The sequence below is a fragment of the Podarcis tiliguerta genome (genome assembly GCF_965153285.1).
Source record: "Podarcis tiliguerta genome assembly, chromosome: 12".
In the NCBI taxonomy this organism is placed as follows: Eukaryota; Metazoa; Chordata; class Lepidosauria; order Squamata; family Lacertidae; genus Podarcis; species Podarcis tiliguerta.
Genome location: NC_139545.1, coordinates 48395795 through 48422200, shown reverse-complemented (window position 1 = coordinate 48422200; position 26406 = coordinate 48395795). Strand labels below are relative to the sequence as shown.

The following is a 26406-nucleotide window of genomic DNA, read 5'->3' as shown; positions in this document are numbered from 1 at the left end:
AATTGCATTTTAGAAACATGGCATAGATATATTGAATACTCTCTATGATCACAGACATCTCCTCTCCTAAATGGTAAAGAGCTTGCATAAATGATGTCAAATATATTGCTAGTGTATTTCCCCCCAGAAATAAGATTTCATGGACAAGAGTGAACTTTGTCAGACGTGTGGGATGTTATCCTCATTAGGTAAAGGTAAAAGGACCCCTGACCATTAGGTCCAGTCGTGGCCGACTCTGGGGTTGCGGCGCTCATCTCACTTTATTGGCCAAGGGAGCCGGCGTACAGCTTCCAGGTCATGGGGCCAGCATGACTAAGCTGCTTCTGGTGAACCAGAGCAGCACACGGAAATGCCATTTACCTTCCCGCCGGAGCGGTACCTATTTATTTACTTGCACTTTGACGTGCTTTCAAAACTGCTAGGTTGACAGGAGCTGGGACCGAGCAACGGGAGCTCACCCGGTCGCGGGGATTCGAACCACCAACCTTCTGATTGGCAAGTCCTAGGCTCTGTGGTTTAACCCACAGTGCCACCCGCGTCCTGTTATCCTCATTAGGCAGGTATATAATGTTGTGAGCATGTGGTGTGGGCAGAAGTCTGCATGATGCCTGAGTATTTTCTAAAAGCTGGCATCCTAGATCCAGCAAGGGTTAAAAATCTAATAGAAGATTCCATTGCTGAACTAGTCAGGCAGTTTTTCCAGTCCTGGATATAATAACGAAACAATGGCGAATGGTAATATTTGCATTGGTTATATAAAAGGTCTTGTATTATTTAACGAGTTTCCTTTCAGAACTGGTGGTTCCCATATGATTTACATTCTCCTTTTTGAGCTGCCTTTGTGTCTAAAGGAGGAAAAGGGTGTCTCTGCTTTCCCAATATTTAACATCTTTGAGAGGGGACCACGAGGATCAAACATAACTCTTTATGAGATACAGCCCCCTAGTTGTACATGCTGCTGGTAAGTGTATTCCCTTAGTAGGAACTATTGCAGGAGCTAGACAGACATTTAATTAAACTGAAAGGAAATAATGGTTTTTTATTAACAAGCTAGTGGGATGTGTAATATTTTCTAACTGTAAAATTGTTAGGAGAAAGCAAAAGACCATTTCCCCCCTGGACTTCTCTGGAGTGACCTTGTACAGAATAAATTCCTGTTTGATAAGCCACAAGGTATACTATAGGGATACATACCAGGTAACATTTAGCCATGCAGATGGTGGTTTTCAAATCTTGTTGGGGCTATTCTGGAAGTTTATTGGGATTATTCAGTGAGAAGGTCTGTAATTCCAGGAAAGCTTCTGCAGAAGGTAGCTGGTCCACAAATATCAACTTCCTCTGAAATATGCAGTCACACACAGGAAAGTATTGGATGTTTTCTAAGTCTTAGCTCATGAATGCCAGATAAACACTGAGGCCCAAGAGGCATGCCCAATGATTCTAACATCCTAACACCTAATAACCCAGATCCTTTGACTCTGAATGAGATTCTGTATGTACAGTGTGAGTCTGTGGCAGAAAAGTGGATGTAGAGAGGGTGTGGCAAAGGAAAGCCACACACAGAATTGAACCATCCTTCTCAGCAAAATGTAAGAGTTTTACTAGCATACATATAGTAGTGCCAAGCATTTATGCCACAACAATGGTGGACCAAACTAGTTCTCTTCTAGACTGCTGTGTGCATTCATTTAAAAATGCAAGTGTCCTCCCCCTTCCACTATGCATTCATTTTATGCTTGTTTTAATGTACAGTAGTAACAGAATTTTTTTTTTTTAATCTGCAAAACAAATGTTTTGTTGCACATTGGTTTTGCCCAATCTTGAAGTTTGGCAGGACTAGTGCCCTGAGGGGAAATTCTGCAATGTTCGCAAATTTGGAAAGAAAATATCAAAATTAGAAGCAGTGGAAAACCAGGTGGTGGGTCTTCACTGAATGTCACAGAAAGCTTTTAGGGTGGCACTCTTTTTAAACTGCTTCCACAGTGTGCACCCTTTGTTGAATTCACTATCTGATATATGTAATGCCTCAAAGGAGCAGTACAAAGTATGCAAATAGCATGCTTTGCAGAAAATACCAAAGTTACAGGCAGCAGAAGACAGGGCGGATGTTCTTTGAAAGCCCTGGGGGAGGGGAACAGAGGTAAAATGAAAATGAATCCAGGATAAGCCAGGAATTTGATGGTTGATGGAGTTGTGGACAAATGTGGCTTATGAGTTGCAAATCTCTGAAACAACAGAATATTTTCAACATTCATAAGCCACAAATACAGCAAGTAGCTTTGGCTTAATCCTAATCTATATTGTATCAAGATAAGGCCCCTTTTAAATGTGTTGTGGGAGGGGTTTTTTGTTCTTATTTTTATTATGTATTTTGTGTTTTATTATACTGTAATTTTATGTTGTGAACCGCCCTGAGATCTGCGGGTGTAGGGCAGTATATAAATTTAATAAATAATAATAAGATATATGCACTTTTTATAAATGCTGACATGTTTTGATCAGCTATGACTGTTCCATTATGTTACCATTCCTTTCAGTTTCTTGAGTCGAAAGGCTGCCCATGAAAATTACTTTGATCAAAGAAATAAAAGGAAAAGGAAATAAATGTGTCTATGAAGCTAAAAATGAAATGCAATGTTTTCCATTGCCCACTCTATTTCCAGTTGATAGGGCAGAAAAACATTTGTCAACCAGAGGTAATTCTTTATTGCTGTGAAGAAGTGCTTTCATATGATACATTTTTTCCTATTCATGTTCCATACATTTGAAAAGTTTGAATAGATTTATTCTTGTTATGACAAAACATAGCAACATTCAGCAACTTGCTGGATTTTTTACCTACTGTTCACCACAAGGTTCCGTGATGGGTTACAACAATATAACAATACAAAACGAGAATCTGCTTACACAATTTGCAACCAGAACAACAGGTTGGACCCTCAAAATACACACCTCAAGTGTCAAAGTCCAGGGTAACACAGTGCATGAAGAAGATTTTACGATCTCCAGTGGTACATCTTGAGGGTGGTCCATAACACTTCCTTGTGTGTATGCTAGTTCCTTTGCATAGCAGAGTGACGGTCGCACAACTTAAGCGTTGAAAGGATCAAGTTGCTCAGGGCCAATGGCAATAAAACACTCATGAAATCAATCAAGCTCAATCCAGCATTGCTTACTTGAAAGGTATTAACAATATTGTTGGTAGAAGACTATTTACAACTTTAAAACCACACAGATAGTCAGGCAAAGTTCAGTCCCACATGCTGCCTGCACACAGGAATCCTCTACAGGAATCGCGCATTCCCATAGATAAGTGCTCCTCAGCTACTCGTAGCTGCTGTAGACTAAACAATCTTGCCCCTCGATGCTTCAAGAATCTTCAAGAATCTCCTCACAGTTTCTAGAAACGAATGGTTCTTTCTCACTCTAACACTTCAGCATGTGATGAAAGCTAGGACGTTGTTGTTTTTATACCATGGTTTTTAGTAATACAGGAAGCTCAAGCGTATGGCAATGACAACATGATCCTCCTGTATTTTCTTGAGACACTTTTTAAAAAAACAACACCACCACCATGCTGACTCAAGTGAAAACAAAGCGATATGTCCTGAACTCAGTTTAATTAAAGGGCAGTGGATCATTGTATGGTGCCCGAGGGTAGACATAGAAGCTCCTTCTGTGATATCCCTAGTCTTGCCAATTCAATTTTTGGGTGAAAGGGCACCATAGGAAGCTGCCTGAGTCAGATCATTGGTTCATTTAGTTCAGTGTTATCAACACTGGCTGGGAGCCATGCTTCAGGGTTTTAAACCCTGTGGCAGCTGCAATGGTCTTTCCTCAGAGTGAGGCCTTTGTGATGCTGAGAACCCTGAAGGAGTGCAGCTAGCCACTTTGCTGGAGTGGCAAATCAGTTTGGGTGCTTGTGGATTCCTAGGCAATCAGTGACTCCCACTCCACCATGGGCCAAGTATATACACACGTGTATGTTTGTCTGGAGGCAGCTGGCAGTAACATGCAAGTGAATGAGCAAAACATCAGCAGTGGGTGGCAAGAGACAGCATTAGCTGGGCTGTGGGTGCTGATCTGCTGTTCCTCCCAATTTCCTACCTGAGACAAGGTGGTCACTTCAGCTAATGGTAGGGCTGGTCCAGTTGTTCTACTCCTCACATTCTAACTGAAGCTTTCGTTCATTAAAAAGGGAGTCTTCGAAAAGGCAGATGGTATCTAAGTGTTTTCCTCCCTTATATTTTAGTTAGGAAAGATTCTCTGACCTTTTGTGTGAAGGCATTAGATAATGTAAACAGTCTTTTTCTACACCATATAATGCAGTAATTTAAGTAAAGTGCCCTTTTTAAATGGCTAAAGCTATTATATTCACTGAACACCAATAGCTGCAATGTGCAAAAGCTATTTTCAGTGACTGAAAGCTATTAACAAGCTCATTGCTTAACTCATTAGTTCAATGTGACACTTGAGTCAGGTATGTAACAAGCCTAACTTCACAGGCTATGCCAAGCCATTCTGATTGTTAGGAATTAGCTGATAGGGACTTCACATTCAAGCTTGACTTTAACTAACCCATGCTTGATTCCCCTTAAAGAACAACGTTTTCTCACTATGTACTTTTGGGAGTTGCTTGAGAACATTGTTTAAAAATACTAGAGGCACCAGTAAAGCTAACCAATATTCCCCATTAAGTTTCACTTCATTCATTTTACGAGGCATTTTGACGCGTCTCCATTCAAAGTATTTTGTCACTGAATGCTGTAGCACCAAGGTGTTTAGAAGTGAGCTTGCAATCTAATTAATTTTGAAAATGCACAGTCCCAATTATTCCCAGAAGGAAAAATAAAAATTTAACAGGCAATTAACTGTATTCACAATGAGAATTTATTAGTAGTAGACATGGAAGCTTGGGAAAAGGAAGTGGAATGCAGATGTCAGAGTGGCTGAATCCAGGCATCACAGCCAGACTAGGAAATGGGACTCCCTTAATGTCTTCAGGTGCTTCCTGTACTACTAGAAATCTTACCTGACAGGTAGGAGCAAAGGCAGTCCCAGGCAACCCACACACACCCCTGCAAAAAGAAAAATGTGCACAAGTTCCACATTCAAATCAAATGCAATCAAGAGATATATCAGCATCAACAAAGAAGTATCTCCCCCAATCATTTCCCAATACAACAACAGTAATCTCAAACCAAAACTGGGCACAAACCTAATACCATTTAGGCGCAGGGCATCTACAGAGGAAGAGCCATGACTCAGTGTTAAATCATCTGCTTTGCATACAAAATGTCCCAGGTTCAGACCCAGAATATACGTGTAGGGCTGAGAGAGGACCCCATCTGAAACCCCACAGAGCCACTGCCTGTTAGAGTAGGGCAGGCAGTATTGAGCAAGATGGGCCAATAGTGAGACTCACTAAAAAAGCAGCTTCCTACAGGGCCTTGGGCTTGGATGGTGGACAGCAGAGAGCCACACTGGAGAAGCGGCCCTAGAGATGCTTTAAAAAATATTCAGTAGCACAGCTGGTACTGTTTCCTGCCTCTCTAGTGGAGCTTCCTTAGCATTGTGTTGCTTTTACCAGTAAGAAAGGGAGAGGCTAGAAAAGACAGCCCTGTAGTGGGGAGAACAAATATGAAGATGTCCAGTTCTCTCGCCATCTCCCTTGCTTTTGCAGTTTGACTTGTGGATGGGGCACTGCTGGGCTTTCTGAATGATTTCTCATAAAGACTGGCCTTTGTGTCTCTGGGCTGATTTTCTGAGAGGGTCTCTTGTGGTCCAGCAGCTTAATTTTCTGCCGTTGTTGCCACCACTTGCCTGCCTGCTTGGCAAAAGGATTTTGGGACCAGCGTAACAATGGCAAAGCTCCCACCCTTTCCATGTCCTGGGCTGCCCATATGACAACCCCCATCTTGGCCTTGCTGATGTGGTCCAAAAGAAAGCAGAGCAATACCTTTGGCACCAGCTGGGCTGCAGGAGTTGTTGGAAAAAGGTGTCCAAGGCGCCACCCAACCACTTTAGGGACTCCACTTCGGATTTGTGTAGGGTTTACTCCTTAACCTTTTCTTCTCCCAAATATATCCTGCAAGGCAGCAGGGGAAGACTGAACAGAATAGCCACCAGTAAGACCCATTCATGTGTATTTGTCTAATCCATTTCTCATAGTGTGATTGTATGCATGTTTACATAGAATCAAATCCCATGTATTTCACTGAATAAATAAATGCATTACTCCTAGTTATGTGTGGATAGTGCCGCAGCAGGAAGCCATTAATGCTAGGAACCATTGTAACATTCAGTGGCAATTAATTATGTAAGTTAATTAAGTGTTGTGTGAAGAAACACTTCATTTTCTTAGTCTTAATCTTATAATCTAGAAGTTTCCAAGGCTGGCCACCCAAGCTTTGCAAGTCCTGGAGGGGGGGGGGTGAGGGCCCATACAGGAGAAACTGCTCCTAAACATATGCAGAATGCAAGCCAGTTAAGTTTTTAGTAGTCAAAATAGAGCATATTACTTGTACTGGCCAAAATCAATACAGCTAATGATGTCTCAGCTACAATTTCCAAATACTGTAGTCTTCAAGCTTTGCAGCTGAGATGTTATGGGGGTATGTATTATTCCAGCAGCAGCCTGATCCTTCAGGAAGGAGTGTGTGTCTGTATGCGTGATCTGTAGCCCACAAGTGTGCTTGCTGGGGCTGTTGGGAGTTATAGCGCAGAACATCTGGAGGGCATCAGATCTGTGAAGGCTGCTTTAGGCTATGACCAGAACATGTATCTAGGAGTAAAACCAGAAACTGACCTCTCAATGGGAACGTGGATTCTCCAGGGGGACATGGATAAAGCTTTTAATTTTTTTTCTCATTCATCCCATAATAGTGTCTGCAAAGTTTTTCATGAATGCCATAGATGCTCTTGGCTCCATTCATGTATTGATGCCATCATAGCAGAATTTTATTGATAAACAGATGGAATTTTTTCTTTCGGTTTATTCTGCAGTGTTTACACCAGTGCTCAGTGCAGTTTACAAGATTTCAAGGGAAAAAGTAACATGCATCATTAAAAACAATAATTGGCAAATGTATTTTAATTTCTACCCCTCACCCAACACTTTTTCTAAGTATTTTTTGTTCACCTCGGAGAGGGAAAAGAGCGTATTTTAAAAGGAGTGTCGTGACGCACAAGTGATTTCTGCTCGGCACTTCTAAGTGCACTCCACATGTTACCAGAGCCTTACTTATAAAATCCACCCGAGCTAGGAAAGAAAAGCTTTGAATCAGACTGTCGAAGTACTTTTTCTGAGAATCACATAGAATTTAGTAAATTCCGGATTACACTCTGCACAGGATTTGTCAAAAAATGCTAAAGCTATGTAGGCTTTTGCATAATACATGTTGCTGTAGTCTGCCTGCCTGCCCAAGATTTGTCTAAAATGATACTTTATGCTTTCTCTAATCTGAGCTGTGTAATGATGATTGGGTTTATTAAACACAGACACTGAAAAATGATCTGCCTTCTAACTACCTACCTACTTACACTCCTATTAAGTATATAGGTTGCTGGTGTGTTTCAGATTTCTTTCTCTTCCTTCTCCTTTTCCAGAGAGGGCACTATTTTGACTGACAGGCGGAGCAATCTGAAGTCCTGCTTCTCAGGGCAGAAGGAGGCTGGGGACATGAAAAAATCATGTCTTTACAGAGCAAGCTCCAGGCTGATGCCACAGAAAGACACATTTGCCTATAGCTTCACCTGCTCAAGATTCAGTGGAACCTTGGGCATTGTAGCTCTGCACTCTTCTCATCCCCAAATATCCCATACTGCCACGAGGAATACCACTGGGGGTTGCTTCCATCCATCCACAGTTTGGTCAGGGAGCTTCCGCCACTGGTAGAACCAGACACAGCAAGACACTGGGACACCTTGGCCTCATCAAAAAAAACCCCTCCTCTACATCGGATGAGACGTTTGGACTGTTCTGTTGGACTGCAATCTGAAACTTACTCACCTGGGCATAAGCCAGGGGTAGGCAACATAAGTCCCGCCTTCTCAATCCGGCCCACAGACGGTCCAGGAATCAGCGTGTTTTTACATGAGTAGAATGTGTCCTTTTATTTAAAATGCATCTCTGGGTTATTTGTGGGGCCTGCCTTGGTGTTTTTACATGAGTAGAATGTGTGATTTTATTAAAAATACATCTCTGGGTTATTTGTGGGGCATAGGAATTTGTTCATTTTTTCCTGCAAAATATAGTCCAGCCCACCACATGGTCTGAGAGATGGTGGACCGGCCCATGGCTGAAAAAGGCTGCTGACCCACCCCTGGCGTAAGCCCAACTGAACTCAACAGAACCTAATTTGAAGTCGGCATGATTCTATTGTGATGTTTATTTTTTATTATTATTATTTATTAAATTTTGATACTGCCCTTCATCCAAAAATCCCAGGTAAGGTTACAGTATAAAAACACACAAATATATAACACAGTGACAAACAAAACAATAACCCCCACCCCAAAGTAATGTTAGGTACTTATTGCTGGTATGTATTTAATTGTGAAGTCCTATAGTGTTTTAATTTGTAGAAAGTAAGATGTGCTGCCTCAGTCAAACATGCACGTTTGTGACATCCAAATATCAAATGGTACATTCTGGGAAATGTATATTTTGAATTTATGGTTTCAGATAATGTGGGAGGCTGTGCAAGACTAATGGAAGTGGTTCACTTTGTTGAGTTGATTAATTCTCATGACTTGGCAGTCTCTTGTAGGGATGGATGGTGTCCTTATAATCCACTTCAAGACTAATGTGGAATATTTGTATTCCCCCTTGATGTCTGGAAAGTTAACGTAGAATCCAGAGAAGAAGAGAACATGGTTTATTGGAAGTGGGATGTCAGGGAAGGCTCCATTCACATGCCATTCATCTTCCAGGCTGAAGACAAAAGTTGTAGACACTGCTGCATAGGTCCACATCTAGACATTTGGGGGTTTCACCTGAGAAAGTTCCCATCCATGTTGTGTAGATCACAATATCGCCTGAAGCACCTAGGGCCCAGGCTGTGGCATGCAAGAAGTACTTGGAAACTTCAGCTAGTCCAAAATACATCAGCTAGGGTACTGGAACTGTCACAAGAAAAGATGTACATTTTGAAATGACTACAATGGGCTGCAGGGCCATTTTGAACACAGTTCAGGTGCTGTTGCCAGTGCTGGATTTACGTATAAACTAAACAAAATATAGCTTAGGGCCCCACTCTGTTGGGGGCACCACAAAAAATTAAAGGAAAAAAAACAACCTGGATGTACATTTCCAAAATATAAGATAAGTTCAATAATTACTTTGATAAAATACATATTTTGTTACGTGCAAATGGCTTTAGATACCTATTAGGTCCATAAATTACCATATAGCATACGTTCAACACACACAAAAAATAGTGACAATTTGTTGTTGACAAAAGACAGCTGGACATATAAAGGACCCCATTATCTTCAGTAGCTTAGGGCCTCATCAAACCTAAATCTGGCCCTGGCTGGTGCTCACCTTTGAAGCACTAAAACTACATTTGCAAGCAACCAAATTTAGAAATGGGTTGGAGCCTACATAACGAGAGACCCTGAAAACATTTTTACTGCATCTGCTGTTTTTATATACTTTTATTCATTGTTTTGATGTCCCATTTCAATTTATTTTTTACTTTCTGCTGTTAGCTGCCATGGGAGCAGACATGCTGAAAGGCTGTGGTATGAATGCTTTAAATACATACACAACATAAACATTATTCTGTAGAATTGCTGTTTGCTTTTAAACCCCTGTCTTACTGGTATTGTGCTTTTGACATCTCATAATGGTTTCAGCACTTCATAAATAGTTCTTAATCAGCAATGGGGGTGGGGAGAACTAATAACTTCAGTACATGTCGGAGTTGCCTTTGGATTTTCAGGGGCATTGAAAGTAGGGGAGAGGCTTCCATTGATTAAGCTGGAACCTGGTGACACTACCATGCACATTGACACGATGGGAGAATGGAGAGCTCTGTAGACCACCAAATTTTCAGTGGGTGACACAATAGATGGCTAATTCTATGATTGAGCCTGCCTGGGACAGTGCAGCCAGCCAATAGAATGGGTTGTAGTTAGGATACAGGACCATATGTGGCTGCCCTTTCATCAGCTCCTGCTTAGTGCAACACTGGACCATCTGACATGAGAGATCAAGAGGTGTGAAATACCACACACATCCTGTATCTGGGACAGGGAAGGAAGGCCAGGCAGTGTCTCGCCCAGTTCTCTGTGGTAATATTATGCAACAGTGTTCTGCAAAGGTTACAAAGCTGCAGCTCATTAATCTCCCGTTTGCAGAGAGAAAAACAGCTGCCTACCATCTCCCTCTGCTGTTTTCAGGGATTATTTGGCTGGTGTGTTTTATACTCACTCGACCCAGGGTTCTGCGTGTGTCAGATGCAGAGCTTCTTTCAGCTTTTGCATTTTTTAACATGTTGCTGGTTGTCAAGAAACATAGGCATTGCCAGTGCAGAACCTCGTATCTCTCCTGAGCGGGAGCCTATTATCAGCTGCAGTGGAATATCTGCTTCAAATCAGCCTGTTCTCCATGATTACAGGCCGTGGAATTACAGCACCGGATTGTCAAGCAATGTTGGATATTTCCATTTTCTGTGCAACCAGCCTCTGGGTGAGTTGTCAGACCCAACTGACAACCCATGAAGCAAACTCCTTATTCCTGTATTGCTGAGCCTGCTTCCTTCTGCAGCCTACGCTAGCTGCAGAGTTGTTGTTTTTGCTGCATACAATATAATCCACTCATTATATTTTTGAGTACAGACTTGTAATCATCCAATTGATTAGTTAAAAAAACTCCTTGCATAAGGAGAAAGAAAACATTCCTTACAAAAAAAAAATAAGGTGCAACTTTGCAGCTTGCATTTGTCTCAGAATGTTATCTCAATTGACACAAAAAGAGGCAGAATTGAATATTCTGACTGATAATTCAGTTTCTAGCAGGTGCCATCTGTTTGTGAGGAATGAAGAAACTATATTGTTACTTAACCAATCCCATATCCACCAATTTAATAAACCTGCAGTTGTCTTGATATCAGTAGCATAGTGAAGGAGGCATTCAGTGGGGTGGCACTCTGAGATTTCCCCCCCTCCAGAGCAGGAATGATGGCATTATCTGCAGGAGCCCCAAGATAGCTGACAAGTGAATGAAGTTTTAGGAAGGCTTTCAAGTTTTATTATTGTTTGTGGCAGATTCACACAGACGAAATCAGAGAATGAATGAAATACTCAAGCAGAGGCTGGCTACGTCTTCCCTTCTTTTTTGATGTGGTTCCTATTTAATGCTAGCAGTTTAAATTGTAACACTTTATGACTGTAAAACCCAAACTTGGGTCTCCAGCTGCTTTTGAAATACAATTCCCATCATCCCTGACCACTGTTCTTGCTAGCTAGGGATGATGGGAATTGTAGTCCAAAAACAGCTGGAGACCCAAGTTTGGGAAACACTGATACAACTGACTAACAGCTTGCTGGGTTTTGTGATTTTCCTTGGAGGTGAGACTGTGGGTTCTCCTTAGGGGCATATTTGTGGGGGTTGTCAGAGTGGGCTCCTTTACTTTCAAAACTTATCACAGAGTAAACTGAGGTCATTTTGCAGCATGACTGAAATATTGACAAATTATTTAAACCCACTATTTTCCACAAGTGGAACTATTGTGCTGAACAGGTTGTGGTCTTAGGATACAGTTACACTAAGTACACCTCCTGCACAACCCACGACAATTTAGCTGTCATTCAATATTATTAAAAACCATTGTGTGGTCATTACAAATGGGTTCCATAATTGAATTCTGCATTGTGTGAAGGAAGAAGTGCTTCTTCTTGCCAATTTGCACATACTACTGCCAGTCAGTTTCACTGAGTGGCCCGAAACTCAAAATACTTCATGAAAGAAAGGAAATTCTCAATTTCTCCACATTGTTCATAATGTTATTAGCTTCTATATGCCTTCCTCACTTTGTCAACTATTTTTTAAGCTAAAGCAGGACAGTAAATTACCTCCTTGTACAGATTTATCTGTATTTTATTGAGCCATTAGCATTGATTCTATACCCAGTTGACGTAATTGTGACAGATAAGTACCAGGGGGAAAACATTTTCAGGTATAGGGGGTGGAATTACCCCACATAGCAGCTGACCTTGTGGAAAAGACATTAAGCATCTATTTGTGTCCAGGGCATCTTGAGAATAAAACCTATACGTATATATATATATACCTCAGTGCTGTTGCTTCCCACCATACCTCAGACCCTGCAGAAATATAATATGAAAACAAGGCCTAAGCAGCTTGTTTTAAAACCAAATCAAGATGCTGGCCAATACACACATGGGACTGGCTCAGAAAGAATACCAAAACATAACTATTGCATGCACAAGACATAGTAAATATCAGGGCTGTCTTTTGTGTGTGTGTGTGTGTGTGTGTGTGTGTGTCCTCTTTTGCTTTTAAAATTAACTAGAGTTTGCAGTTGCATCTGAGCTGGAGTAACTCTGGTTGGTTTAAGCATTTGTTAGTTCAAACAAGCCAAAATCAAATCCATGGGTTTATGATCCTGGCATTGTCATAGCTGGAGTTTAAAATTATCAGAGCTCCCCAAGTCTGAAGGTCAGCATTTTAAATGGAAAACAGATGCTCCTGTTCTCCTCTGTTGCATGCAAGAGGAACAAGCGAGCCTGTGCGGCTCAGGCACAGAAATGCTAAACGATGGTTTGAACTGCCCCCAAATGTCAAAGTAGCAATAGTTTGTAAGGCTTGTAAATCTGTCAATGTCAAAGACCAGTAAATATATGTCTACTGGATTTGATAGGCATGCAAGAAGCTGCCTTATGCTGACATGGGTTTATCTAGCTCAGACAGGGAACTCTTTCAGCCCTACCTAGAAATGCCAGGGATTGAGCCAAGGGCATAGTATATTTGTGTAGGTTTTTAATTTGTTTGATAGTGTTTCGTAAGCCACCCTTGAAGGCCCGGGTAAAATAAAGAAGCATAGATAAATAGTGCATTCTAGCCAGGCTATGAGAAAGTGAACCCATGGAGCCTCTAGTTCATGGTGGAATCAAAATGGAATTGATGTTGGAATTCAACTGCTTTAAAACAAGCAAGCAAGCAAGCAAGCAAGCAAGCAAACTATGGTTAAGAAGATCAGGTGGTCCAAAGTGCCCTGTACTGTCTTGACTTAAGGAAGTAGCCCTCAGTATCATATAAACATATATAAGCATGACTTTCCCATCTTTCAGGACAACATTCCTTCCATGATTGTTTGATGGGGTCCAAAGACAATTCATTTGGAAAGCTGACCGTCATTCAAAAACACACTTTTATTGAAATCCTTCTTGAAAGGATTGGATTTTTAAAAAAACTTCTGACTTGCCTTCTGGGCTCCTTGTGCAGCTATTGCTTGATTTTGTTCTCCTCGTTTGTTCCTTAGATATCAAGTAAAAATTAGAAATGCCATCTCTATATAGCTGTGCTGAGGGCTGATACAAATAGTTTGACAACCATGTGGGCGTCTGTTGAAAACTGCTTCATCTTTGCAGTGCTTCGCAGTGGGCTGTAACATTTGCAAATGACTCACCAGGTTGATACCATCAATCATATGGAAAGTCTCCACTTGTATATTCCTTGCATTGTTGTTACCTGGCCCTCTAGATTGCTTTGATGATTACCTTAAGCCATGACTGAATATACCAGAAGGTTAAATTACCAGGGACTGGCAGCTCTGACCTTTTGGGTCTGAATCAGACCAACAGTCATTCAAGACTGCTTGCTGCCCTAGATATTTCCTTTTGAAAAGGCAATAAGTTATCAAACAATGCTTCATTGCTCAGAAAAAGTCTGATCTCTATGACTTCACTCAGAGAGCAAGCTTGTTTTCTCCTGCTCCGGAGGCTAGGACCTGAACCAATGGATTCACATTACAAGAAAGGAGATTCCAACTAAACATCAGGAAGAACTTTCTAACAGTAGGACAGTTGACCCTCAGGCTCCCTTCCAACTCTACAATTTCATGGTTCTGTGAAGAGCTGTTCGACGGTGGAACAGACTTTATTGGAAGGTGGTTGCTTCTCCTTCATTGGGGATTTTTAAGCAGTGATTGGGTGACCATCTGCCATGTATAATTTAGTTAAGATTCCTTCATCACAGGGGCTTGGGCTCAATGATGCTCAGGGTCTCTTCCAACACTATCATTCTATGATTCAATGACTCTTGACAGGCATCAGGCTCTGTTCAGAGACAAAGATTCAGCTGGGTTGGTGAGAACAACTCCTGATGTTCCTGGGCGTTCTTCAAGGTCCTGAAGCCAGTTGGGATAAAATAGGGATCGGGGAACCAGTGGCGCTGCATAAGTTGCACTACAATTCCCACCCACATGTTCCCTATACCTTGTGTAGTGGATATTCAGCCTGGCCTAAACAGGACAGCTCCTGGTTTAAAGCACGAGTGTGGGGGTGTGACTGCATCATAACTCCTGTTATTCCTGACCATTGCCCATGCAGGCTGGGGCTGCTAGGAGTTGGGAGTTCAACAACATCCCACACTCTCCATCTGTGGTTTAGAGATCCTGTACAGGCTAACTCAGAAGTAAGTACCATTGAGTTCAGTGGGCTTTTCTCCCAAGTAAGTGCATATAGGACTGCAACATGTATGTAATCACAGTTTTTCTGCATGGTAAGTCACTTGCAAACATTAAAGCCCGCAAGCACAGGATCCTCGCGTGGACACATGCTGTGCCAGTCTTTGTGTGGGAATGTAATATTTGAATGGGCCCTAAGGATACACAATGTAAGAATGGGAAAGCACTTAGTATTCTACATACAACCTTTTTTAAAAAATAAAAAAATGCACTTCTAACTGAAGCACTGAGTTGTTTTCCTGGAGAAATAATTAGCCCCACTCGCTCATTCCATGCTCTCGTGTTGATAGGTATTTAATACATTTTGCTTGCCTGTAGTGGGAGGCTAATTTACTCCTAGGATTCTTAAACTTGATCAAAGCTCAAACAACTCTGAAATAATAATGCCTCAGCTTGAAGCCTATTAACATTCATAACAAGCTATGCCTGCAAAGTGCAATAGACAGGTAGGAAACTGAAGGACATCAGATAAGAAACATTCTACTTGACTCTGATCAGTAGGTTAAGTTATTAAAACAACACACCATACAGAAAACTCTGCCAAGAAGGTGCAGTGTAGGGGAGAGCAGCCAAATAAAATATTTGATCCTTTTTGGCAGTCGGAAGTATTGAAACAAGAGGTGCCTGGTGGAGTTGGGTGGGGAACATAAGCAAAGTGTGAGAGCCAGAGTGGTGGTTAAGAGCAGTGAACTCGTAATCTGGTGAACCGGGTTCGATTCCTCGCTCCTCCACATGCAGCTGCTGGGTGACCTTGGGCTAGTCACACTTCTCTGAAGTCTCTCAACCTCACTCACCTCACAGAGTGTTTGTTGTGGGGGAAGAAAGGAAAGGAGATTGTTAGTCACTTTGAGACTCCTTAGGGTAGTGATAAAGCGGGATATCAAATCCAAACTCTTCTTCAAAGTAAAATTGAGCTAATGTTTGTTGGAAATGTTGAAGATCAGAATGTAATATCTCACGATGTGGAAGCTTGCAGAGCGTTGTAATCTGTGCTTCATTGAAATGATAAAGCAGACTAGATTATCATTCTAGCTGCACATTCCTGCCTTATTGTTTCCACTAATAGTCAAATTAAATTAGTAAAAAAGGGTCATGGGAAAGTGAGAGATTTGTATTAAATTTCCCTTTCTCTGTACTTGCCAGCTTAATGACAGAGATTGTTCTAAATGACCTAGGTTGCATACACACCATGCAAATACAGTGGTACCTTGGGTTACATACACTTCAGGTTAAGAACAGTTTCAGGTTAAGAACGGACCTCTGGAACGAATTAAGTACTTAACCCAAGGTACCACTGTACTCCCAAGAGTCCTGGGAACTCTGGTTTCCCCTCACATAACTACAGTTACCAGAACTCTTAACAAACTACAGTTTTCAGGGTGTATGTGTGGTTTAAATGTTCTTTTAAAGTATGGTGTGCTGGTTCCAGACAACAATATTGTACCCTCCTGTTAAGGCTACTGATAAAATGCCACCTCTTCCTGAGTTGCCAACCCCCTCAGCTGCCCACAGCCCTCCCCAACCTCCAGTGAGACTCTCTTCCCAGACAGGAAGTCAGGGGAGGAGCCAGCATCCCTGCTCCCCCTTCTGAAGCAGCTAAATCCAGAATCCAAAGCACACAGGGTAGCGCCGTCTGCCCCCACTCAGGTTCTTGCCAATCAGCCCATGTCCTCTGCCTCTTTTTCCTCCTGTATTGGGATCTGCCAACCTTAGTCTGATCCCGACAGAGCTGTGGGACTCACGACAGTTAAGTATGATTACCTAGTGATGTTAAATTCTGGAGAATAATCTTTTGGAGAATATTCTCAAGAATATTCTCAATTGATGAGAATATTACAGAATTTTAATTTAAAATAGGAGAATATTCATTTTAATGCATTGGAAATGATGGAATAAGGTGATGGCACCAGTAATTGTCATGTTAAGGTTTGGTATAATTCAACTCAGTAGTTAAATCATTATTTTATTCTTCCATTAGAACATGTTTATGTTATAGGACAAGTCAAAAAATACAATTGGCATGTTAAGGTTTGATACAAGTAAATTCAGTAATAGGCTAACTTGTGCTTCTAATAGCTCTAACACTTAATAACTGTTTTGGTGACTAAAACACAGTTTGATAGACAAAACTCTATGTATACATATAAAAAAGAAGTCATTAAATATATTATCATTATACGATAATATATTTCACTATAGCAATCTCTGGTAAACGGCACCTTGCACCATTGAATGGCACTGCAAAAAACAGTTACTGGCACTGAATAAAAATATAGAAACGCCAACTGTTTAAATCAAGGCCACCGCACATGCTGTTACACATAATTGTATAGGCCTAGGTACTTTAAGTGTATAAAGCCTTAAAGCTACTTTCTGTTAAAAAAAATTCACACTGTATGGCCAAGAGTACAGAATTACTAAGAATAAGGTCACACCAAAATAGACAAAAGGCTATTACATATAGTTGAAATACATACAAATTCAAATGTTCAACAAATTAAATGAATAGCAATTTTAAAACTAAAAAAAAAATGTTTTCTGTAGCTCACATTTCAGAACTGCCAATGGTGAATGACACAATGCCCAGTAATGTAACTGGATTAAAAAAAATATCATTATTCATTACTTACACTGGCAATATCACAGCTTGACTTATTATTTACTAGAATTTTTTTTTTTTAAATGTGGGTTGCAAAAACTGGTTCTTACATTAGAATTTACAGTTTGTGGGGAATATTCTCCGGAGAATTTTCTAGCAGAGAATATTCTCATTCTCAAGAATATTCTCCAGAGAATATTCTCACCTCACATCACTGTGGTTACCCTACTCGTAATTCTTGAGGAATCAGAGTGCAGGGTAATGTAGTGCCACCTATGCAGATGGGAGTGGACATTTGCAATCCTGACATTTTCGCAAAGTGAATGAGTGAGCATGTCATGCCTCATCTTTAAAAGCTTGGCAGGCAAAACAAGATTGGGACATCTTCATTGCTTCCATCCAGTTTTGAATGTCTTGCCTGGTGCCTGAACTCCTGGGCCATGACTCTCCAAACTCTGTGTCCGTTGCCAAGCCACTACAGTTACTTGCCTGGATAAAGATCTCTTTCATATATTTAAGAGTGTCTGGCTGCATGTGTTGAGTGTGAGGCAGAGCAAAACAAGAAAGAAAAAATTGTTACCACTCTTTTGTTATTTACTTAAGGTGTCAACAACATCCATTACTACTTCCTTTCTACAGGAAGTCCTAATGGATGTTCAAACTGTACCTGCATGGTGCCTGTACTTAGGGTAACTGCAGACTGTCTTAAATTATTTGGTTGTTTCACAACAGAAGTCTGAAAATGTTAAAAATGCTTATATTGCATTGTAGTTAAGAATGATAAGTGGGTTTCCTCATCACTCTGTCTACTAGAACTATAGCTTAGGCATGACTGTCACAGGCTTAAGCATAACTAACCTGCAACTTCATCCATTATTGTATTTTAGTTTCCCCAGTATCAAAAGAATATGAAATACATTCTTTCCCCCATTTCCCCGCCCCCAGTATTTTTTTAATGAGATGCAATGGAATGACATTTCTGGCTTCAGTGACCATTTAAATTTGGACCCCATCTTTAACAAGCAATGAGAAATGTTTGGAAACTCATTATGAATGTGAGGCAAGGCATTTAATGAAATGTAATACTTTTGCTCTGCCTGAGGTGGGTGGGTGGGGATCCAGCTATATTAAACCTGGCTCCTATTATAACTAGAGTTAATGAAAAACTTCCGTAATCGTCAGGCATAACACAGAGAGAAACTTATCAATAAATAAGTAACTTTATAAAAGCAATCTTGCTCTTCTGGTCACATTTTGATCTTGTAATTGCATGAAGTTTTGTTTTTCCACTTGCCTTTTCTGATTGAGCAGTGGGGAGAGTTAGGAGCATGTTGCCTGCATCTGCTAGTGATTTTTACATTTGTAAGTATTTATATTACATTTCTGTCCCAAGGAGTTCAAAATGGCACTCGGCCTCTCCATTTTATCCCCATAACATCCCTGTGAGGTAGGGTTAGCTTGAGAGACCGTAGACTGGTCCAAGTTCACCCAGTGAGCTTCGTAGCTGAGTGGGGTTTGAACCCTGGTCTCCCAAGATGTAGCAAATACATAAACCACTAGACCACACTGGTTCCTCCACAATTCTTAAATCATAAGTGCTGGTGGCTTTCTCATTTGTGCAGGTATGGGTAAAGGCAGTGAGATCTTGAGACTTCTCGGTAGTGGCACCTTTGCTTTGGGAGTGGTTATCTGACTCCCTGACACTAGCTTTATAGACTAGCAAGTAATTCCCTTTTAGGAAAACCTTTGGCTTATAACCTCACTGGTTGCCTAACCACGTTGCCTTCTGCTGTAACTATTAATTTTTAGTTCTGTTGACATTCCACACACAGACTGCTTTACTCATAGTCTTTATATATATATTGTCATTTCTTGGTTTCATTTTTAATTGTTTGAGCTGGACACTGTAAAGGTAGGAATGTAAAACGTTTGTAAATGTTTCCAACTAATCTCATAGATAGGTAGCCTCCATCATATTTTCTAGGCTTCTGAAACTGCTTAAGGTAGCTAGAGATGAACCTTTCCTACCTCACACCGTCTTCCACAAGGCTTTCACATGGCATTTCTGTGCCCACGTTTCTTGACATTCCTCTGTCTCGAGAAACAATGGAATGTGCCTCCGGGGGTGAAGTCAAACCACTGTGTTAGCAGCCCCAAAGTGACCTCTCCAGGGTACAAGCCTGGGCAGTGTGTCTGGATGTCCTGGGCTGCCCAGACAACAAGACCCCCCTCTCAGCCTCTAAAGGAAAGCAGAGCAATATGTTTGGCACCAGCTTGGCTGCAGGCGTAGAAGGCGCCATCCAACCGTCTTAGGGACTTCAGTCTGCGTTTTTTGTAGGGTTTGCTCCTTAACCTTTTCTCCTCTTGAAGATATCCTGCAAGGCAGTGGGGGTTTTCTTTCTCATGGATAGGTTACCTTCTCAGGTCGACAAGCCCCTCGCTTCCCTCTACAACACATATAGAAACTGCCTTCTTGACCGCTGCTCCTGCTAGAGCGTGTCTTCACATGCAGGGGAAGCCCCTAACTCACCAAGGGTTTGTGACCCATCGGCTACCCTCCCCTGGTTTAGCCTGCCAGTTGAAGCTGTTCCTGGTATTAAGGTAAAGGTAAAGGGACCCCAGACCATTAGGTCCAGTCGTGGACAACTCTGGGGTTGCGGCGCTCATCTCACTTTATTGGCCGAGGGAGCCGGCGTACAGCTTCCGGGTCATGTGGCCAGCATGACTAAGCTGCTTCTGGTGAACCAGAGCAGCGCACGTAAACGCTGTTTACCTTCCCGCCGGAGCGGTACCTATTTATCTACTTGCACTTTGTGCTTTCGAACTGCTAGGTGGGCAGGAGCTGGGACTGAACAACGGGAACTCACCCTGTTGCGGGGATTCGAACCGCTGACCTTCTGATTGGCAAGCATTCCCTTAAAACACCCAAAATAGGTGTAGGCAATAAGTGTGCACACAATCATCCTAATTGGTGTTACTGTCCCAATACTCACATGTGAACAAAACCAAGGGGTTGGTGAGCAAGGCTGGCAGCCCCTGTTATGTAATACAGTGGGTGGATTCCAGTCTCCACAGTGGTTGCAGAACTGATGGGCTTGCGCACCAGCTCAGTATTTCCAATAATTCTGGTGCAGGTGTTCAGGGTGAAGGCAAGCAGGCCTTTAGCTCAGGGTAAGCAGATGGAGGGTAGGAACTAACACTTACAGTGGGGAGAGGCATGCATTCATAAAACAGATGCTCTAAAGTGGTTCCAGTTGGTTTCAAGGAACTGGAAGAAAGAAGGAACAGCTCCGTTCTGTGCTGATCTGTGCTGCCCTCCTTGTCACAATCCAGCATTTGTGAAGCCTTGCTGAACCAGGGCAGAACACACGCAGCCCCTCCCAGTCCGATTCAGCACTGTTGCAGGGTCACCCTTTTCTGGCTAAAGTGGATGGTCAGGCTGTTTAATTTCCTATGCAGGAAATGGCTGGTGAAATAGAAATAGCTATGTTGTTGTTGCTGCTGCTGTTTTAAAAAATCAATTTATAATGCTCTTAATCCCTTCATTTGCCATTTGCTGAAATTAGGGCAAGGAACATTAGCAACATATAAAACCCTAGAAGCTACCGCATGAGGAATATATCCTTATCATCACTTTATTTCATTGCAGATTATTTCCAGTGTTTCCGTAATAACTTCTCTTCATTTCCGTATGACTTGAAGCAGATTTGCATTTTTTTAAAAAAAGCAAAAAAAAAGCAGGATTAAAACAGCCCCTAAGTAAGAGCTCAGCCTGACAGTGTCTGAAAGCTACATCATTTCAGTTCATGCCTCTTCTTAAGGTTGGATGTCTGGCACAGGGACAACTTTATCTTCCTTCTAACCCAATCCTAGCGCTGGTCGGATGAAGCCTGCTGCCCCATGCTCTCCGTGGAGGACTTTCGTTCCCCCTCCCCTTAATGCCAAGTTCAGTTATTGGCTATTTTATGCTGAGCTGTGAACTGCATGGCTATTGGAAGGAGCAGTAAAAGCTAAGGAATGCCTTTTATTTTTAAGAATATACCTATCACTCTACTGTCGTGCTTATTTTCCAAACAGTCTTGACTGTAGAACAAACTTCCACCTGTATAGGATATATATCGGAACTGAAGACGTTTGGGATGAACAGAGCAAAATTGTCCAGAGCTAGCAGAATTAAACAAATTTGGAGGGTGAGTTAAATTATAACGTTTTTCTTTTACCAAAATAGTTGTAATGAGATAGGTAATAAATTACAATCAAGGGTTTTTTTCTTGGTGTGTGTGTGGGGGGGGGGTTGTTATAAAAAACCAACTCACATGGGTTTTCTGTTATTTTATACAGATGCCTACATCTTTGCAAACTAGTTTTTAATCTGCAAAAATGGCAAAAAAACAACAACCCAGTATTTGGTGCTTTAAGTGTTATCTGTGTCCATATTCTTATCTACCACAGAGAATCTTTTATAGAGTTTGAAAGAGAAGCACATTATTCAGTGTGTTGTTGTACAATTTTGTGTGTGCTTTTTTTTTAAAAAAAAATGACTACAAAATGATTTGTATTTATTTTTATTTTTTTTAAAAAAGCAACAGTCAACTAAAAATCCTACAGGCAATCTCATTCTCCTTGCCAGATGCTGTATATTTAATTATTAAGGGAAAGGCTGCTAAAAAAAGATAAACCTTATGTGTAGTTGCATTTCTCTTCTTATCTCGTGGGCTGAAATATAACTAATGGAAGGAAAATTCCAAAGGTCTGGAGTATTGTTGGAAGGTAGTTACTCTTGAAGTATCAAGTGACCTAGGAAGATACTCTTTCCCTAGGTAGGCTTATATTCTTCTTCACTGCATTCAGAAGTTTATTAGACTTAATATGATGAGCATTTTAATCCTAGCAGCTCTTTTTTATGGCTTCCGCACTGGTACCTATAAAGCTTTATCATACTGAGTCAAATTACGGGTCCATCTGGGTCCGCACTGTCAACCATGACTAGGAGTGGATCTCAAAGGTTCTGGAGTCCTCACAACCCCGCTTGGTAGGTGCCAGAGAATGAACAAGAACCTTTTGCATGCAAACCACCACTAGACTACAATGAATGAAGCATACCGGCCATTTTTGTGACAGAAGAACCTTTTATATGATGCAAGCAACAAGTGAAATGGCTGGGTCTCTGTCCCTTTACGGTGATTTCTTTCTCTTTCATTTTCAACCCGGAACTGGGAAGTTTTTAAGCTGATACTCCATGCAGTATCGCTATAAATTATCGCCAAAATACTGGAGCAAATCCATCGCTGTACATGTTCCGACACCAATGAGTAATTGGTTCCCAAAGAGCTATCTACTCCAAACCTCCTAGCTTAAATGAAGATGACTCACAGCATGAGAGAAGCAACTTAAAGGATGCTAATGGGTTGGACCAGATGCAGTTGTTCGAAATATGAAGGGTATTTTAATATATATATATATCTCTTAGCTTAAATAGAGTGGAATTCAGCTGATAACTTTTCAGACCCCACCCCTCCACCTCACCATGCATTGTTCAGCCTGACATTTAAATTTGCAGTGTGACAATGTAGAATGTGTGTTGTTGCATGCGTAGGACCCAGTTTTTATGTAGCGGGGCTCTAAGATGGCTTAATGCTATATGTTGACATTATTTGGCAAGGTGTGGTACTGGAAAGTGGAATGTGTTATAGCCTTGCATTCCTAGAAAAATGAGGGTGTTGAGTCTTCTGAGGTGTCATCAGTGGCATGAATGCAGCTGTTTTATTTGACTTCATAGCTAATTGCAGTTTAAAAATATGAAAGCAAGTGTTCCCATTTTGTTGTACGAATTAGAAAGATTGCTTGGCTTTGATTTGTTTTTTTTTTTGTTGTAAAAAGAAGTCTGTTATGGCTTCTGCAAACATTGTTTTAATAATGCCAGATCTTAGTTGTGTAAAACAAAATGTAGTTTACACAGAAATTAAGACATATCCATTTCCCATAAGTAGATACTATATCATATCAAGTGACAAAAGATAATTACTGCTTGCCAAAGAATCTCTCTTAAATAGGCTAAGGGAGCAATTAGGTTCTCAGGTTTTCTTGCAGAGAGTAAAAATGTTTTATTTCTGTCTAGCTTTCTTAAGGTGTTCTGCAATTGAATGCTTTGCCTTTTCAGCACTGAATGCAAAAATTTCCTTTGTAAAAAGCAAATGCTGAATAGTTGAGAGTGCTATATTTCATGCTTTTTCCTGCATGGTTTTCTAAAGAGGTTATATTCTGTTCATTGCCCTTATTATATGCCATGCTTAAGTTAAATAGGTTAACTTCTGAAAGATGGGGAAAAGTTTGGTGATACATATTTCACTTTTTCTCCCTTAAAGGGAAAGAAGTTGAACCGAAAATGATTTTAATAGCCGGTGTTAGAATAAAATATATTGCCACCACCATGGAATGTAGTGGAGGAGCAATTGGGCATAATCTGCTGTAGAAGCTTGAACGTCTGTACCATACAGCTTCTTCAACCACTTAAACTCTGAGACTTAACTTGCTTGGGAATTATAACTGCAAGGCACAGACCTTTTCCAAGTAAAGTATTTTCAAATTCGTTTATTTTAAAACTGATTTACCGTAATAAGGCACTCAAAGTAGCTTAGAGCAAGTAAGCCAAAACTAATCTATTGTTTCATGTTATCTGCCCTGTGCAATTGTTAGTCCAGGGCAGCTCTTAAAGTAAATTTCCTTTCGAAAAAAAAAGCATTGAAGATTTATGGTCCCTTTGGTGATATCTGCTGATTTGCAAATGTACAAGCTGTGCGGCTAATATGGGGTTGCAGACATAATGACACAGGCAGACAGTGTTAATCCCAGCGTAAGAGTTCTGTCCTTAAAATCCAAACAATCTCTTTGCTAGATCCCTCCAAAAAGCTTCTGTTTTGTTCTCTGCGGATGTTCTCAGTGTTCAGACTACTTGAACTTGATTCTGCACCTTATAGGTGGGATATGTTCTGATGTTACGACAAATAACTGGAACTACCTAATGAGGTCCACTGTCCATCAGTAGCCAGGAATTAGAGCAAGTGGCAGCCTTGTAAAGTGCATTCAGATTTTGGGGTTGCCACTTTGGCCTTAGAGTCCTTCTCAGATACCTTCCTTGATCTAACTAAGCAGATATGTGAATGTATCACCTGCTCCAATCAGAGGCCATAGGCTTAAAACAGATACACCTTGAGAAGTTTCATTGAAATGCGCATTTGAGCATGGGTGCCATATATTCATTTTTTTCCCAGTGGGGTGTGAATTATAATATTAAAATGTGGAACTCTACCCTCTTTCTGGCTCGGATAGTTGCCGTCTTAAAGTGCAAGCTAGCTCAGAATTGGGAGATCAACCTTAAAAAAATATACAGATTCCATGTGTTTGCTGAATAGAGGATGAAGGAGCGATGTGGATGAGGAAGAAAGGAAAGGGGTTGCCCACTGCAGCCATTAACTCCTTCTTGCATCTACAATGTGACTATCAGTAGCAAAGGCAAACTGTGTGAGTACAAGTCCTGCAAGAGCAGGATGATAGACTACATGTTCTTTGGAGAGAGAGAAGTGTGTACTGGTGCTCTTTCTTCAAGGCAGAGAGCCCACTGATTTCTCTTACCCAATGGCCCACAGCAAACATACTGAAACTTGCTTTCTAAATGATTAGCAAAATGCATTACAGCCACACCTCGGGCTACAGACGCTTCAGGTTGCGTTTTTTCAGGTTACGGACCCGCCAAACTTGGAAGTACCAGAACGGGTTATTTCCAGGTTTCGGCAGTCGCGCATGTGCAGAAGCGTTAAATCGCACTTTGCACATGCGCAGAAGCACTGAATGCTGCGGGTTGAGAACGCGCCTCCTGCACGGATCACGTTCCTCTGTACCGTCATCCCAGTCTTTGCCTGGTTCCAAAACTAGAAATGAGCCAAGCTTGAGGGAAGGTGTCTGATATGATGGGCCATGAGCTGGTGAAGCAGAGGGGAAAGTCAGTTCTTGTTGCTTGTGCACTTCCTTTGATGTTAAAAATTATAGTCTGTGCTTGACTGGCACAGACACATTGAAACTGGACGGGTTGGTGAGACCACGGCTGTGTACATACCATACATTTAAAGCACACGACTCTCCCTCCCCCCAGAATCCTGGGAATCATAGTTTACCCGCACAGAACTACAGTTCCCTGCACCCTTTGAAAACTATAGTTCCCAGGATTCTGTGGGTGAAGTAGTGTGCTTTAAGTGTGCATTAAATATATGGTGTGTATACAGCCTCTTTGGAAAAGGTGGTAGTTTGCTTGTTGCCTTGGGACTCCTAGACTCCTCATACTGCACTGCATTGATTCATTGACACCCCCCCCCCCAATCTATTCTATTATCCCCTGAGAATGATAGGCACCTTGCTGTCCCAATCAGTCGTTTTCCTGTTATTTCAGCCACTGTCACATGTTGCATCAAAAACCTGAGGCTAATGTTATGCATTATTCAGTATCATAATATTTATTTATTTTACAACATCTTAAATAATATTTTTTGAAGTGATTGAGGTTTGTTTCCAAGGCTTTCAGCTGTTTCTTCTGCAGTCCAGCTTGTGGTTACTCATGAATTCTTTATGGCTTCAAGTTTTATTTCACTGGCAGCTTGTCCCTAATAAACATATTTGAGGTTTTGTTTGAATTTGAGTTGTCTTTGCTGGTTACTGTACACTTCACAATATATCTTATATAATGGGGATCTTCGGCATGTTGTAAGGAGCTTTAGAAATCTGCCTGGTGATTCTGTAGCAAGGGTGGGGTGCGTGGGTGAGGAATCCCACAATTGTTTGGCAGTTTTGGCCAAAGTGTCTACACTAGCATAAATCCACAATTTGATTTTAGACGTAGATATACACAGCCGGCTCACCCATCTGATTCACTATGCCTCTTTGGCATAAGATGTGCCCCAGTGTCCACTGTTGCAAACACTGTTATTAGCATGTACACAGCAAGCCAGGTTCACATGGCCACTTGCTGTACTTCTTTCCCAATCTGTGAAACACAGAGAGACTGGATATATGGCTTTGTGTCTTTTCTTTAATTGAAAC

General features: G+C 41.3%; 1 protein-coding gene across 5 annotated transcripts in view; it reads left to right on the top strand.

Annotated features, from left to right (window-relative positions):
* DPP6 (dipeptidyl peptidase like 6) overlaps positions 1 to 26406 on the top strand; it is a 486229-nt gene that overhangs the window by 187759 nt on the left and 272064 nt on the right. The window contains exon 1 of one of the 5 annotated variants that reach the window (XM_083406246.1): positions 21405 to 21506. The exons of the other annotated variants lie outside the window; for them this stretch is intronic. Within the exon in view, the coding sequence (XP_083262372.1) occupies positions 21456 to 21506 (51 nt within the window). The 5' untranslated portion in view covers positions 21405 to 21455. Of the gene's footprint in view, positions 1 to 21404; positions 21507 to 26406 lie in introns of those variants that run through there. 5 annotated transcript variants of the gene reach the window in all.